The 16,243-nt window shown below is 36.2% G+C and overlaps 1 protein-coding gene across 2 annotated transcripts in view; it reads left to right on the forward strand.

Moving 5' to 3' along the window:
• COQ10B (coenzyme Q10B) overlaps positions 1–16,096 on the forward strand; it is a 31,086-nt gene extending 14,990 nt beyond the window's left edge. For both annotated transcript variants that reach the window (XM_049888905.1, XM_049888906.1), the window contains exons 2-5: positions 325–474; positions 6,965–7,157; positions 13,654–13,755; positions 15,109–16,096. In XM_049888905.1, the coding sequence (XP_049744862.1) occupies positions 325–474; positions 6,965–7,157; positions 13,654–13,755; positions 15,109–15,276 (613 nt within the window). In that variant the 3' untranslated portion in view covers positions 15,277–16,096. The remainder of the gene's footprint in view (positions 1–324; positions 475–6,964; positions 7,158–13,653; positions 13,756–15,108) is intronic.
• Positions 16,097–16,243: the final 147 nt, after the last annotated feature.

Genomic DNA, 16,243 nt, shown 5'->3' on the forward strand with positions numbered 1-16,243 from the left:
AACTACAGACTAAAAGCCAGCTTTCTGAAGAGATACCTTTTGTGCCAGAAGCTTCTAACTGTAACTGTGGCTATTAAAGAGTTTTCTTTAGAGTGGGGTAGATCACTAAAACATACCAAGCAAGTTACATTTCCCTGTGTCTCTGCAGACATGTGTGTTTTTGTGTGTGTGTGTGTGTGTGTATTGCCCCCTGTCCCCCAGAATATTCTAAAGTTGTAAAGGTTTCTAAAATGTAATATTTATTTACAATTTCTATAATTCGTTTTTGTGTTTTCCTCTTAATTTTCAATGTCACTCTAAATCCTGTAATTTTTGTTTTTTTAGATACTTAGCTTCCTGTGGTATACTGATGAGCAGAACTCTTCCACTACATACCTCAGTTGTGCCTAAGGAGATATACGCAAGAACTTTCTTCAAAATCACTGCACCATTGATAAACAAAAGAAAAGAATATTCAGAGAGGAGAATACTAGGGTTCGTATATAATAATAGTTCTACTAAAAGAGCACCTTTACAATTTTCTATGGAATATCATGCCTTCTCTTTTTCTCTGGATTCTGTTCTTACAGACTAAGCTCTGGTTTTTTCTAGGTTGATCATCCATATTCCTTGCTGCTTTGTAAATATTCCTTGAAAGAATGTAATTATATGGAAACTTTATAGGCTATAGATGTAAACCTTGGTACATAAAGGAAATAATTTAACTATTTATGACCTGAATTTTGTACATTGTTCTTTTCTACAGTGGCAACAGTACTGATATATTGAGCCACATTTGTTTGTAGAGCTCCCTCACATACACATGTACGTAGAAGAATATGTGTATAGCTACTAAGAGGCTGCAATCGTCTAAAGCAGGGGTCAGCTCACTTTTTCTGTAAAGGGCCAGATAGTGAATATGTTCAGCTTTGCAGTCTCTTGTGATTACTCAACCAAAGCAGCCATACACAATATATAAACAAATGGGCATGGCTGTATTTTCATAAAACTTTATTTACAAAAACAAATGGTGAGCCAGATTTGGCCCCTAATCTAGGGGTATATACAGTAGAAGATGTAACGGTGGGTCAAGAATCTACATTTAAACTAACCGCAATGCAACATCCCTCCATATGAGAATTTCTAGAATGGGGTCTTAATTCCCAGCAGACAGTTAAGTATTACATGAAGCCTTGTAAAAGTGCATTTCTTTCATTTTAATCAATTGCTTTTTGCCTTCTGACTTGTCTGTAGTAAAGACCTTTCCGCAGACTCATCCATAGCTTTTGTCATTGTATTTACGTATATCAACAGTCACTGGGTTGCAGTTTGAACCCACCCAGAGGCCCTTTTGAAGAAGGGCCTGGCGATCTACTTCCAAAAGGTCACAGCCTTGAAAACCGTATGGAGTGCAGTTCTGCTGTGCTATACATGGGGTTACCATGAGTCAGAATCTACCTGTTAGTCACTGTATCAGTTAAAATGATGATACTTGTTATCCAAATAAAACCCAGGAGCTTGTTTCTTTCTCATGAAAATTTCAGATGGGTATGTCTCATTCATAGGCAACTTTGCTCCAAGTAGTGATTCAGGAACCCAGGCTTCCCAACTTATGACCTCTATAGCTCGCTAGCCTTCAGAGTTGGTTTAAAAAAAGTTATACCGCTGCTTAACTGTATAGGTCTGAAAGTGACATGCCTCACTTGCACTCAGATATTATTGGCAAGAACTAGTTATGTGACCCCATCTAAATGCAGGGTGGGGACTGAATTGTAGCACCTTGATGGGCAGCTACTTTAACAACAGTGCTACATAAGGCAAGCATAGATCTTTGGATAGGTAGCCAGCTTGCCACAACTGGCATCCTAACAAAAGAAAAGTGGCATTTTAAAGACAAATCAAATTGTGAATTTGTCTGTTTTTGAATCATGAATAATACCTGTCTTTTATTGTGAACCTGCCATTTCCAGGCACTGCTGAATGCTTTATATTATTTCATTTAATCTACAAAATAATCATGTGAAGTAGCTAACCCTTATTTCTATTTTAGAGATGAGGAAACTGAAGCTTAGAAAGATAATGTACATTCAGCATCATGACTCTAAAGCTTATTTTTTTCCCACCATATTTACTTTGCTTCCTTATTCTTCTCATGCTAAAATTGTTTTTATTACAAATTGGTCGTATCCAACGATCTTCAGATTATCTTTTTTTTTCCTGTATTTGGCATGAACACATATAGTAATAATTGCTAGCATTTATTGAGTGCTTGTTAAAATCACACACTGTGCTGAAACTATTTCATTTAACTTTGAAAAGAACCCTGTAAAGGTATTTTTTCAATTATGGGTGAAGAAAATGAAGTTGAGGGGTTAAGCAACCTAGTCAGTGGTCACATGACTGCTATGTTTTAGAGTTCATATTTGAATACAGTCCTTTCTGCCTTAGGAAGTTTATTACTTTAACCACCATACTGTGCTACTTTCTTAGTCTTAATAGACTACTTTTATGACAATTAACTTCCAGGTTTAAAAGTTCTATACTTTTCTGTGACCTATTGAGGCATTTATTTAAAAGTCTCTGCAAACTCAGAGTGGGTAAGTACCTCCCTACCACGTTCCATACCTCCTTTCATAATTATAAAGATTGGACTCAAATTCTGTCATATTTTAAAAATATCCTTTTGTAATTGAGACTGTGGTTGTGTTAAATTATTTCATTTTGAGACAAATTGTATTTTTACAATGTTGAGGCTTCATAGCCAAGAATAATGTATGTCTGGTTCATTACTCAGGTTGTCTTTTATGTCCATGGAGGTTTTTATATATGTGTTTATTTAACTTAAGCTTTGAACATTATTGTTGAGTTTATTTCTAGGTATTTTGCATTTCTATGCTATCATTTTCTATCTAGTTCTTGTAATTTATTTTTGTTGTTTTTGATGAGTAGCTGCTTGTTAGTATATGAAATACACTGATTTTTCTGAATTGATTCTCTTCTGAATTGATAAGATTGTCATACCACCTACCAACTGATAATTTCGCCTAATTCTTCCAGCACACATACCTCATGTTTTATGCTCTGACGTAATTACGTTGGCTAATACTTCCAGAACATTAAATAATAATGATAACATCTAGCATTTATGCCTTCTTTTTTACTCTCATGGGAATTACAGTATTTTACAAGTATAGAGGGGATCATAAAGTATTTCCTCTTTTGGCCCATTAATATGGTTGTGATAATAGAATTCTTAATATTAAGCCACTCACTACCACCATCACTACCACTTGTCTTAGACTCAGTTCTGACTCATGGTGATGCCTGTGTGTCAAAGTAGAACTGTGCTCCATAGGGTTTTCGATGGCTGATTTTTCGAAAGTAGATCACCAGGCCTTTAGAATCGTCCATATATCGCTAAATGAGCTGCATTTGATTGTTGTAGATTTTTTCAACGTATTACGAGATTCTATTTGGTAATATTTAGAAATTTTGCCTCAGTACTCACAGGTGATATTGGTTTCAACTTTTGTTTTTTAGCTTCTCTGTCAGGTTTTAGTTGTCAGGATGTTAAGCTGGTTCATAAAGGGAATGGGAGACTTCCTTTCTTTGTGTTCGAGAAAAGTTTTCCTTCATTTCTTAAGTAGTATTACATGCTTGTACAAAAACCTAACCATAGAAGTATGTGAACTAAAACAGCCTGTTTTTACCCCCAGTCCCTTTCTGTGAGTTAACTATTAATTATTTAATCTGTATCCTTCTAGGACTTTTTCTCTGTTTTTTCCTGACAGACATTCTATTGATATAATAATGTTCTTAAGAAAAACATATTAAAATAATTTTAAATCAAGGAAACAGTATACACTTACGATTTTTCTTAAGTATATAGAATCTTATATTGTGCTGTGTAGTGCTTTGTTAAATAATACATCGTAAACCTATTTTCTTTTAAGTACATATTCGATATCTTGTAAACAAATTTTTAAGTAAATTTCAAGAATCCTCAGTATGGGTATATCTTAATGTATTAAACATTCCCCGACTGATAAACTTTGGGCTGCTTCTAGTTTGTTTTCCTCACAATCAGTGTTGAACATCATTTGTACAATGTGGAAATATTTCTGAGGATAAATTGCTGGAAGTGAAGTTGGCTAGCTCCAAGTAAGAAATTATAGATCAACTCAAGACAATTCTTTGTTGTTGTTGTTGAGAATATGCATAGCAGAGCATGCACCAATTCAGCAATTTCTTCATGTACAGCTCAGTGACATCAGTTACATTCTTCTAGTTGGGCAACCATTCTCACCCTCATTTCCAAGTTGTTCCTTCCCCATTAACATAAACTCACTGCCCCCTAAGTTTCCTGTCTTTCAAATTGCTGAGGTCAGTTTGATCCCATACAGACCGATCTTAAAAGAATATAATGCTCAAGGCAGACATTCTTTACTAATTAAGCTAGACTATTATTTGATTTTGCGAAGGTTTCAGGGGATATTTTGGCTTAAGGTTTAAAGATTATCTCAGGGCCTTAGTTTCAGGGGTTCATCCAGCCTCGATGGCTCCAGAAAATCTGGATTTCATGAGAATTGGAAATTCTACATTTTTCCCCCTTTCATAAAGATTCATCTAAAAATCTTTGATCAAAGTGTTCATTAATGATAGTCAGGCACCATCCAATTCTGCTGGTCTTCATGGTGAAGGAGGCAGTTGTTCATGGAGGCAGTTAGCCTCCCATTCCATATCCTCCTCCTATTCCTGACTCTCCTTCTTCCTCTGTTTCTTCAGGCAAATAGAGATCAACTATTGTATTTTGGATGGCTACTTGAAAGCTTTTAAGACCCCAGGCACTACACAATAAACTAGGAGGTGGAGCAGAAGCACTGAACATATTATTAGGCCAGTTAACTGGGTTGTCCCATGAAACCATGACCCTAAACTTCCAAACCAGGGAACCAAACCCCATAAGGAGTTCGGTTGTACATAATAAGTAACCTCAGCAGCTACTTTTTTTTTTGTAGTTGTTGTAAATATGTCTATCATACAGTTTTTGCCAATACAATTTACAGGTATACAATTATTGGCACCAATTATGTTAATCGACTGTGCAACCCTATACCTAATGGAATTTTTCCGTTACCGTAACCCGAAATTCAGTACTCTGTAAGCAATAACCCTGTCTTCCCCTCTCCCTCCCACCCCTGGGAACCACTAATAAACTTTGGTCTCTATACATTTGCCTTGTCTTTCTATATAAGTGAAGACATACACTATTTGTCCTTTTGTGATTCACTTATTTCACTCTGTGTATTTATCAGCCAAGTTCCATCCGTATTGTAGCGTGTATCAAGGCTTCATTTCTCTTACTGGCTGAGTAGTATTCCATTGTTTGTTGTACCACATTTTGTTTATCCATTCATCTGTTGTGGGCATTTAGGTTGTTCCCACTTTTTGGCTATTGTAAATAGTGCTGCAATGAACATGGATGTACAAGTATCCGTTTTGAGTGTCTACTTTCAAGTCTTTTGGGTATATATCTAGCCGTGGAGCTGCTGTGTCAAGTAGTAGTTCTAATTTTAGTTTTTTGAGGAACCACATTGTTTTCCACAATGGCTGTACTATTTTGCATTTCCACCAGCAATGGGTAAGACTTCCAATTTCACCACATCCTCACCAGCATTTGTTAGTTTTTGTTTTGTTTTAATCTTAGCCATTTTAATGGGAATGAAATGATATCTCATTGTGGTTTTTGATTTGCACTTCTCTTACAGCTAATGACGTTGACATCTTTTCATGTGTTTGGTGACCATTTGAATGTCATCTTTGGTGAAATGTCTATTCAAGTTCTTTGCCCATTTTATGATTGGATTACTTGCCTTATCGTTGTTGTCAAAATTTTGTATACATTTTTGTTATTAGATTTGTATTGGATATATGGTTTCCAAAGATATCCTAGCCAGTAGCTTGTCTGTTCACTTTTTTGGTAAAGCCCTTTGATGAATGAAAGTTCTTAATTTCATGAGGTCCCGTTTGCTTTGTCTTTTGCTGTTTGTGCTTTTGCTATTAGATAATCCATTCTTAAAAGCTAGGCCCCTTTATTTTTTTCTAATAATTCTGTGGTTTTAGTTTGCACAATTAGGTTTTTAATCCATTTCGAATTTGTTTTTGTGTATAGTATGAGGCATGGATTCTGTTTCATTTTTCTGGATGTGGAAATCCAGTTTTCCCAGCACCATTTATCGAAGAGACTTTTCTTTCCCCATCGAATGGACTTAGCACCCTCGTCAAATATCGGTTGAGCACAGATGTGTGGGTTTATGCCTGGACTGTCAATTCAATTCCATTGGTCTGTATGTCTTTTGCTACAGCAGTAGCAGGCTGTTTGATTACTGTAGCTGTTTAATATGTCTTAAAATCAGGAAGTGTGAGCCCTCCTACTTTGTTCTTCTCTTTCAACACTGCTTTAGCTCTTTGGGCCCTCTTGCTATTTCATATAAAGTTGGTTTTTCCATTTCCATTTCTGTAAAGAAGGCTGTTGGAATTTTGATCGGGATTGTGTTGAATCTATAGATTACTTTGGGTAGTATTGACGTTGTAACAATATTGTCTTTCAGTCCATGCACATAGAAGCCAATTCTTGTTATCCAGAAATGTGGACTATTGCAAGGTCTTTTAATTTTTTTTTGAAAAACCGTGAATCTAGTTTTTTATGTAAACTCTCAATTTTTAAATGCTGGCAACTAATTAAAAATTTGAAAATCATACATGCAGGCTAGATGTAGCCTGTGGGCTGCCAGATTGTGACCTCTGCTATATATGTATATTTGATACCTTTTTATTTTCTATATTGCTTTGAAAGCCATTCATTCCAGAGTGTGGCTCAACATGTGTGTCCACTGACTCATACTCAGTAAGTTTTAGTCATACTCAATTTAAAGTTGTATGCCTTATAACTAGATGCCATTAACACCCCCCCCCCCCTTTTAAGATATTCTATGCAGGAAATGTATGATGTAGTATCGGGAGTGGAGCATTACAAGCATTTTGTTCCTTGGTGCAAAAAATCAGATGTAACATCAAAGAGATCTGGATATTGCAAAGCACGATTAGAAATTGGGTTTCCACCTGTTTTGGAGCGATACACATCTGTAGTAACCCTGGTGAAGCCACACTTGGTAAAGGTAATAATTTTATTTTTTGTTTTTAAACATTCCCCAAATGTTAATTTTATCAAATATGTCAAATTTTACATATGTTACTGTGGTAGCTTGAAAAGATTTTCATGAACTAATGAAGGAAAAAAAAAGCCCAAACCATTTCTCATATCCCCTAATGGTGTCATTTTATACAAAAAACCAAACCAAACCATTGCTGTCAAGTTGGTTTTGACTCATAGCAACCCTATAGGATGGTGTAGAACTGCCCCATAGAATTTCCAAGGAGCTGCTGACCTATTGGTTATCAGCTGAATTCTTAACCATTGTGCCACCAGAGCTCCCAGGATTTTGACTAGAAAATGGAAACGGGAAACTTTTTTTTTCCTTCTGTTGAGAAATTCTGACCCACAAAAAAGAGCAGTTCTGGGTCACACAAGTGAGAAATATTTTAATTATTTTAATGCGTTATTTTATAAGAAAAATGTTAAATGCTTTACTATTTGGGGAAAATTAAGAAAGGAGATATAAGATATAGTTTAATAGATACATATTTTTAAGATCTGAGGAAGCGAAAGTGGTGAGAGAATGAAAAATGTTAGAAAAGATAGAAACATGGAGAGCATTAACATTGAGTTGGTCCTCCCGTGTACCAGGTACTGTAATGCCAAGTACTGTTACGTGCATCATGTTAATCCTCTTACCCTTGCTCGGGGTGGATACACATATAACAAAGGTACCCAGACTTACACAAAAAGTCAGAATTTCATAGACTAGTACCCATTTCTTTTGAATTCCTAGAGTATGGTGGTGGTAGATGACTTCTGAAGCTGAGTTGTATGTTTGTGCCCACAGGACTAAATAGTAATATCATTTCTTGGTAATTGGCCAAGACTAAATGCCCTAGTCAGCTCTTTATCATACACTGAAGGGGGTGCAGATCTCACAACAGGAGTAAACTGTCCAGTTAAGCTAAGACTCTGTAGTCTCTCCTGTTCTTAGTCAAAACTTGAACTCCAGTGAAAATGCTATACTCCTCTCTGGGACTTTGCCACTGTTAAAACTGTCCTCACCTGTTTACTCCATAGTTTTGGAGTTTTTAACTACTACACTGCATTGCGTCTCATATATTGAGCCCTTATTAGTATTTTATCTGAATTACTCATGTAATCTTCTCAACTCTGAGGGTCAGGCATTATTTTTCACCTTATAGTTGAACAAACTAAGGCTTAAAAGAGTCAAGTCATGTCATATTGCTAGCGATAGAGCTAAGACTCTAGCTTAGTCTTGTCTGATACCTGTGAATATGTCTGTAATCTTAAATTCTCATTTTCTATTCTCTGACCTCAGTCTTTTATCAATCGTTTTCTTATAGCTCATAACCATGTTGTTTTTATCTGAACTCCAAAAAATCTCATTTTTCTTCCCTGACTTTCTTCTATTCCTGGATTCCTAGCACGTACAGGATAAAGTCAGACTCTGTAGCATTACACACAGACCCATATACTCTTCCCTCTGCTCCCCTGCGCCCCCCACATACACTTCATATTCAGGCAATGCCATATATCTTAAAGTTCCTGAATATACCACACAGTATTTATTCAACAGCTCTGTGCCTTTGTATATTGTTCCCTCTTAGCTTGTAATGCACTCAGGTCCTTGCTTATCAACCCTTTAGAATCCAGCTGTCTCATGTCTCTTTTTCCCTTTCTATTCAGGTAGAGAATCATGCCCAACTCTGTGATTCCTCTTGACTTTATACCTGCTATCTTTACTTTTCTTATCACTCTCTATTAAAATGTATTTGTTTACCTGGACTTCTTGACAAGATCGAGCCCCTTGAAGGAAGGGACCTGTCTTTTTTCATTTCTGTATCCCTAGCACCAGTACTATCGGTATTATAATAATGGAGTCAAGGACGCTCCTGGCTAATGAAGGCCTCACTGTACAGGTAGTCCTCAACTTACGGTGGGGTTCCATTCTGACAACTGCCTCATAAGTCAATTCAGACATAAGTTGAATACCTCTTTTTTTTTTTTAGTTTTCATTATTATTGCTTTTTATTATCAGTCTCTTTATAAATCTGATCTTTGTCTTTGGAGGTTGGAAACATCACATATAAACTTTTATGGATGTATTGTAATACATACATAAAAACATACACAAATCATAAAATTTACTCCAACCATGAAGAAGAGTTGGGCGATGCTGGCATTTGGTCAGTTGCAGTAATAACTCCACTTGTGGAAGGCTCTAGATCATCTGGATTATCCCTGGGAATGGGGTTTGCGTTTCTAGTCAGAAAATTAGTGAGTTGTCTGTATGATCCTTTTCTTCCTGTATTTCACGTCAGCATCTCACTGCTTCCTGAATCTGCCTGTAGACATTAGTAAAGTGATCAGTTTTGAGTCCATGTTTTCAAGCAACTGAAGCCCCAATTTAGTTTAGAAAACTAAATCTGTATGACAGTGTTTTAAATAGTAAATCATAAAATTGAACATCTGAGAATGGTAACATCAGCAAATTGTAGGCTGCAACATTGTATGTAGTACATATTACTAACAGTAAGATATCCCCCAAAAATAAACCAAATGACGGTCGTAAGTATGGTTTGTTGTTAACTTGAGTATGTTGTAAATTGAGGACTACCTGGGTTCTTGTGTTATTGCAGATCCAGAGATGTTGATGATAATCCCAGAGTAGCTTCCAGCATTGCCCAGGAGAGAATTTGTATTGGAAAAAAAAAATTAATCTTCACAGTAACCTGTGTTAGATGAGAATTGCTGTCTTAATTTATGAGGCTTAGGCACTCCTTGGAAACTCTATGGGGCAGTTCTATTCTGTCCTATAGGGTCGCTATGAGTCGAAATCGACTCCAGGGCACTGGGTTTGGGTTTAGGGAGATTAAGAACTTGGTGCAAAGTCTGAGTGTATGTGAGTGATTCTAAAACTAATTTATTTTTCCATTATAAGCTGTCTCATTTAATTTGCCAATTTATTGTTTAAAGATATATTTGAGAATAACAAAAATATATGTCTTAGTTATCTAGTGCCGCTATAACAGAAATACCACAAGTGGGTGGCTTTAACAAACAATATTTTTTCTCACAGTTTAGGAGGCTAGAAGTCCAAATTCAGGGTGCCAGCTCCAGAGGAAGGCTTTCCCTTTCAGTTCTGGAGGAAGGTTCTTGTCTCTTTTGAGCTTCTGCTCAGGGGTGATTTTTATATAGGCTTGGCATCTCTCTTTCCCTATTTAATCTCTTTTACATCTCAAAAGAGATTGACTCAAGATACATGCTATACTAATCCTAACTCATTAACATAACAAAACCTATTCACAAATGGGATTATAACTACAGGCATTTTTTGAAAAACTCATGTCTTCCAGTTGATTTACCGACCCTATATGACAGAGTAACACTCCCCCATAAGGTTTCCAAGGCTGTATTCTTCACAGGAGCAGATTGCCACATCTTTCTCCCATTGAGCTGCTGAGTGGGTTTGAATTACTGACCTTTTGGTTAGCAGCAAGGGCTTAACCACTGAGCCACCAGGGCTCCTCCCCCAAGGCGGTAATCCCTATTGGTATAAATTAGCAAAATAATGCTGATATGCTCAGCTTTTAGTTGTCCCTAGGTTCAGGTTCTGGATTACTTAATATGCATATTTGATGTATAATAAAAATCATGGCCAACAAAGCATCAGAAGCTATCTGATATTTTCCATGTATTGTTAGTTGCTTTAATACCTCAGTAATTCTAGTTTATGCCTATGCGTAATGGCCAGAAGACCTGTAAAGTTTTCAGCATAGTTAATAGAGGCAACGTTTAATATGAATTTATGTTAAATGGATCTTACTGCTTGGTTCACAATATGAACATTTAGTATGGGATGGTTTGTTTGGTCAGTTTACCCAGAACAGCCAGTAGGTCATCATCTTAACAGCTTCTGCTATGTTCAGTATCCTTTCCTGTTAGGCAGGAAGTCTTAGGCAATACTGTTCCTGTCAAAATATACAAGTAAAAATCCATGGGTCTCTGAGCTAGATTATCAGTATGAGTACTGCCACATTTTATGTAGATGTGGTTAGAGAAAGGTGCTGTATTAGAGTGTTCCAGCAATTGTTTCTACTTCAGTGTTGAATTTCCTGTAAACAACTTACGTGATTGTAAAGATGAGGCAGGATATGTTATCTTAAAGTTGGATAACTTTTTGTCATTGACGATGTCTTTAAAAATTATATGGCTATTATTGAGATATATAAAGCTGAATACTTCGAAGATTTTTGCTTTTCCCCAGTGACTTAGTATAATGTGACCAAATTCAGTTATTAACATAGTGTTTTAGTGGGGCCCTGGTATCGTAGTGGTTAAACATTTGGCTGCTATCCAAAAGGTTGGCAGTTCGAATCCAGCAGCCACTCCTTGGAAACCCTATGGGGCAGTTCTGCTCTGTCCTATAGGGTTGCTATGAGTTGGAATCGACTCGATGGCAGTGGGTTTTATCATGTCCAAATTTCTAAACATTCGCTTGTTTCTATTACAAATACTAATTTTTTAAAATGTATACATGTCTAAGTAGAGTATTCCTTTGTAAGTGTTTTTTAGTTTGAGTGCAGCAGACCTTCTTTATAATGGTGTTGTTGTCATCAAGTTGGGTCCAACTCATACCAGTGGCATGGCTTCTGGCATCATAGCAACACACAAGCCACCACAGTAGGACAAAATGACAGATGGGTGGTGGTTCTTTATAATAATAGCATGCCAATTTATTCAAAAGGATTTAGATAAAGAGGAAGTTAGGAACAAAACTATGAATAGATTTTTAGTTCTTTGACTCCCAGTTTGACTATATGTGGCAAGATCAAGAATTTAGTCAGAGAAATGATCCTAGGTTTTCTGCTTAGGAAGGCTGTTGCTGGGGAAGAAAAAGTGAAAATAGTTCACCTATACAAATCATTATTTTGCTAATTTATACCTCTAGACTAGATGAGTTATGGAAGAACATCATACATGAAGAAAACAAAAGGCTATTAAAAAGACAGGAAAGAAAGAAAAGACCAAAATGGTTGTCAGAAGAGACTCTGAAACTTGCTCTTAAATGTAGAGTAGCTAAAGTGAATGGAAGAAATGATGAAGTAAAAGAGCTGAACAGAAGATTTCCAAGGGCGACTGGAGAAGACAAAGTATTATAATGAAGTGTGCAGAGACCTGGAGTTAGAAAATCAAAAGGAAGAACATGCTGGGCATTTCTCAGGCTCAAAGAACTGAAGAAAAATTTCAAGCCACGAATTGCCATATTCAAGGATTCTGTGGGCAAAATATTAAACAACGCAAAAAGCATCAAAAGAAGATGGCAGCAATACAGTCACTGTACCCAAAAGTTTACCTATACAAGTCATCATTTTGCTCATTATACCTTTGGGGATTAATAGCCTTAGGGGAGGAGCAGCCTAAACTGGGGTGGGGGAGGTAATTTGTTATCAAAGAGGAGTGTAGAGGGGCTTGAGCATTTATTGGCCTCAGAACATGCCAGAAAAGCTGCAATTTGAGACTTAATTGGGGAGGGAACATGACTTTGAAACAGTGATTTAAAAATTGGTCTGCTACTGAGAGGTGATATTAATTCTTGAGGTCACTTGTCTGCTGATATAATAAGGCCCAGAAAGCACCTTGGGTAGTAAGTAGGTAAAGAGGTTGAACTTGATTCAGTCATAATCAGTCCTAGCAGTGTGGTAGTAAATATGGTTCTGGCCACTGTTTTTCATACTGTAGCTGACAACCCTTTAGTGGGTCTCAGTCAGCATTTTTTTTTTTAGTGATACATACAGAATGGGAAATACCAAAGTACACTGCACATAGTATGGTTATTGTGTTTCAGTGTGTACACACACATACAAAATATACATCAGCACTGAATATATCAGAAAGAAATGGATTGGAACCAAAGGTTGGGCCATACTTTCAAGAAAACTGGAGCCATAGAGGCTTCTGGTAATAAAGAGTGAAGGAAAGATTAAATGTGATTTAATAAGAGAAAATTTTGTATACAAGGGAGAATTATCCTAGGGACTGTGCCAGGTACTTTGCAAACTTTTTAGTCATCTCATAGTGATGGTGTAACATAAGCTTTATATTCATTTTACAGATTAAGGAAATATGATACAGGGATTTAATTTGTTCAGGATCACATTGTAATTTCGCAGAACTGGAAAAACTTGTAAACAGCAGCAAGCTGCCAGAAAATCACTGTTTTGTTCCAGGAGGAGAGATTTAAGTAGCACAGGGGGTGGTAACAGTGGAAGAGAGAACTTGTAACCTTGGGGATCCCAGGAGAAAAGAGAAAGGCTTATATTGTCAAGGTACTTCCTAGTACCAAGCTTAAAAATTTGGTGGCTATGTCACCTGTGGTCAGCCTTTAAAAAAACTGTTTACTTTTCAAAGAAATCAGTCTCAATTATGGTAGATTCTAGGTAATACCAAGTGGTATTTTACTCTGGTTTTATTTTTTAATTTTGTTCTAGGCATCCTGTACAGATGGGAGACTTTTCAAGCATTTGGAGACTATTTGGCGTTTTAGCCCAGGTCTTCCTGGCTACCCAAGAACTTGTACCTTGGATTTTTCAGTAAGTCTCTCATAAAGTCCTTGATTTGTTCCATTTATCTGGTGAAGAAGGAATAATCCACTGAGTACAACCCAAATGCCATGATTTTATGTGCATAGATTACTGAAACACCCTTTTAAAACATCTCACATTTCTGAGTGTTGCATAACTTTTTCTGCACTGACTTTCTAAGAAAAGAATGCTAATGAACCTTTTTTTTTTCTTATAATCTTGCATGTTCCCATTCCTTCTCTGGTTTCTGATTTTTACAAATTTACAGTGCAGAAACGTGTCCTCACTTTACTAACAGCTTAGTAAAAGTTTTAACCTCAGTGACACCAGATTAAATCTACACTTTGATTATAAGATGCAGAAATTATGTGAAAGGGGGAAAAGTATGTTTTTAGAATTTGAGAACTATGGTAGTTTTCTTGTTTACATTACCTTAGCTATAGAAAATGTAAAGCCACTTACGACGTTTTCTTTGCTGACAGGTAATAATATATGGGTTGTTCTCTGTATTTGCAACTCAGGCATTAAATCTTAATAGTCCTAATTTTGACTGAATTACTCTATGGTTTTCTCGGCACTTGAGTTACTTTCATTAAAAAATAAGTGAACACTAATAGGACAATTGGGGAAATGTGAATAAGGTCTGTGTAGATTAGTTAATAGCATTACTATATAGTAGTATTAACTTCCTCTGTCAATTTCCTGATTTTGATCATTACACTGTGGCTATATAAAATGTTAATACAGGGTAATCTGAGCGATGGTGTGGGAATTCTTTGTACTATTTAGCAACTCTTGTAAATTTGACACTATTGCAAAATGAAATTTTTTTTTTAATACTTGGTCTTAGTGTTTCTTGAACAAGTTGCCTTGAATTCTTTCTGAACAATGAGAGGGTATAAATAAATGGCTATAACTAGGGCTGAACTACCTGCCCCATCTGTTTTATGGATAAGGCATGAGTGTGCATGCACACGTGGTCTCCTCTTCCTGCTGCTACTTAGGGGAATAACTATCAGAAAGATCATGACCTCTTCTTTACTTTTGGTGTAGGATGAATATAAAAAGAGGCACATTAACAAGAAGCCAGAGTGATAAATGTAATATTCAGCAAAACTTTTTTCTGGCTTTCTCTTAAGCAGCAGCCTCTGTCTTGAGCTTGTTTAAATTTATTGTGTGAGCAGTTGTGCTTACTGCAGTAAGACTTCCTCTTCTGTGGGGTGCTGAAACCCTCATCTAGATAAAGCCACACAGCTCTACCTTAGATACTGTCCAACTAGCCCAGTTCACAGTATGAGTACCACTATCCTAAGTAGAGAATGTAGTAAAAGATCTAAAATAATTACTAACATTTTCCCACAGGTTTCATTTGAATTTCGCTCACTTCTACACTCTCAGCTTGCCACACTCTTTTTCGATGAAGTCGTAAAGCAGATGGTAGCTGCCTTTGAAAGAAGAGCATGTAAGCTGTATGGTCCAGAAACAAATATACCTCGAGAGTTAATGCTTCATGAAGTTCATCACACGTAAAGGGAAAAAAGAACTGATGTCACCTATTTATAACTTTGTTCACTTTTTAGAAGTGCTTTCATAGTTTGCTTTCAGAAGTCTGAAAGCATTTGCTAAACCCAGCTTTAATTATAAACCTGCACTGTTGAAAATTTGCACATAGAATATGGAACATATACACAGAATTAGTTCTTCAATCAAGTGTAATTCAAAGTGTTACATATATTAGCATATTCTGCATTTAAAATGGGATGTCATCGCTATTGTTAGAATACTGACATCACTCTTAGCAGAAATTGAAACTGTAAATTTAAACCTTTTATCACCTACCTGAGATTAGCTGAAATACGTATGCAGTATGGCTTATATTAACCATATCACATTTAAGTTATTAAATTTAGAATATTTGTAACTTATTACCTCATGGGTTAGGGTATTTGAGTAATCATCAGATATTTAAAGTAAAACTTTGACTTAAAAAATACTGTTAATGAAGGCTTCTGGGCACTTCTGATGTTAGTATTCAGTGCTGTAGTGACGTTAGTGCCCAGATGAACAGAGTATCTTTCTTGGTGAGTGGTCCAGAGTTTTAAGCTACTTTTCTAGTAGTTTGTAATCTTGTCAAGGTACTTTGGCTGCTCTTTCAATAATGCTAATTGTGTGTCAAATTTTGTCTACTACGGTAGGCAACAGATGAAGATATGTTGGCTGATGTCTCCAGCACTATACATCCCTATTTTCTATTTATTATCTGTACTCACTTTCAATAATGTATTTCAAACTGTTATTTTTTTAAACAAATCAATGTAAGAACTGAAGTGGTAACTTAATAAAGTTAATTTGTTTATTTTTTGTATAGTTATTTGGTTAAGTTTTATACTGTTTCCATGTATATTTACATAGACAAAGTTTAGAGCATTTCATCTTCCACAGAAACAGACAAATCTAGGCAAAATTTAATCTTTTATCAATATTGACCTCTTTCCCT

Source organism: Elephas maximus, chromosome 6 (assembly GCF_024166365.1).
Source record: "Elephas maximus indicus isolate mEleMax1 chromosome 6, mEleMax1 primary haplotype, whole genome shotgun sequence".
In the NCBI taxonomy this organism is placed as follows: domain Eukaryota; kingdom Metazoa; phylum Chordata; class Mammalia; order Proboscidea; family Elephantidae; genus Elephas; species Elephas maximus.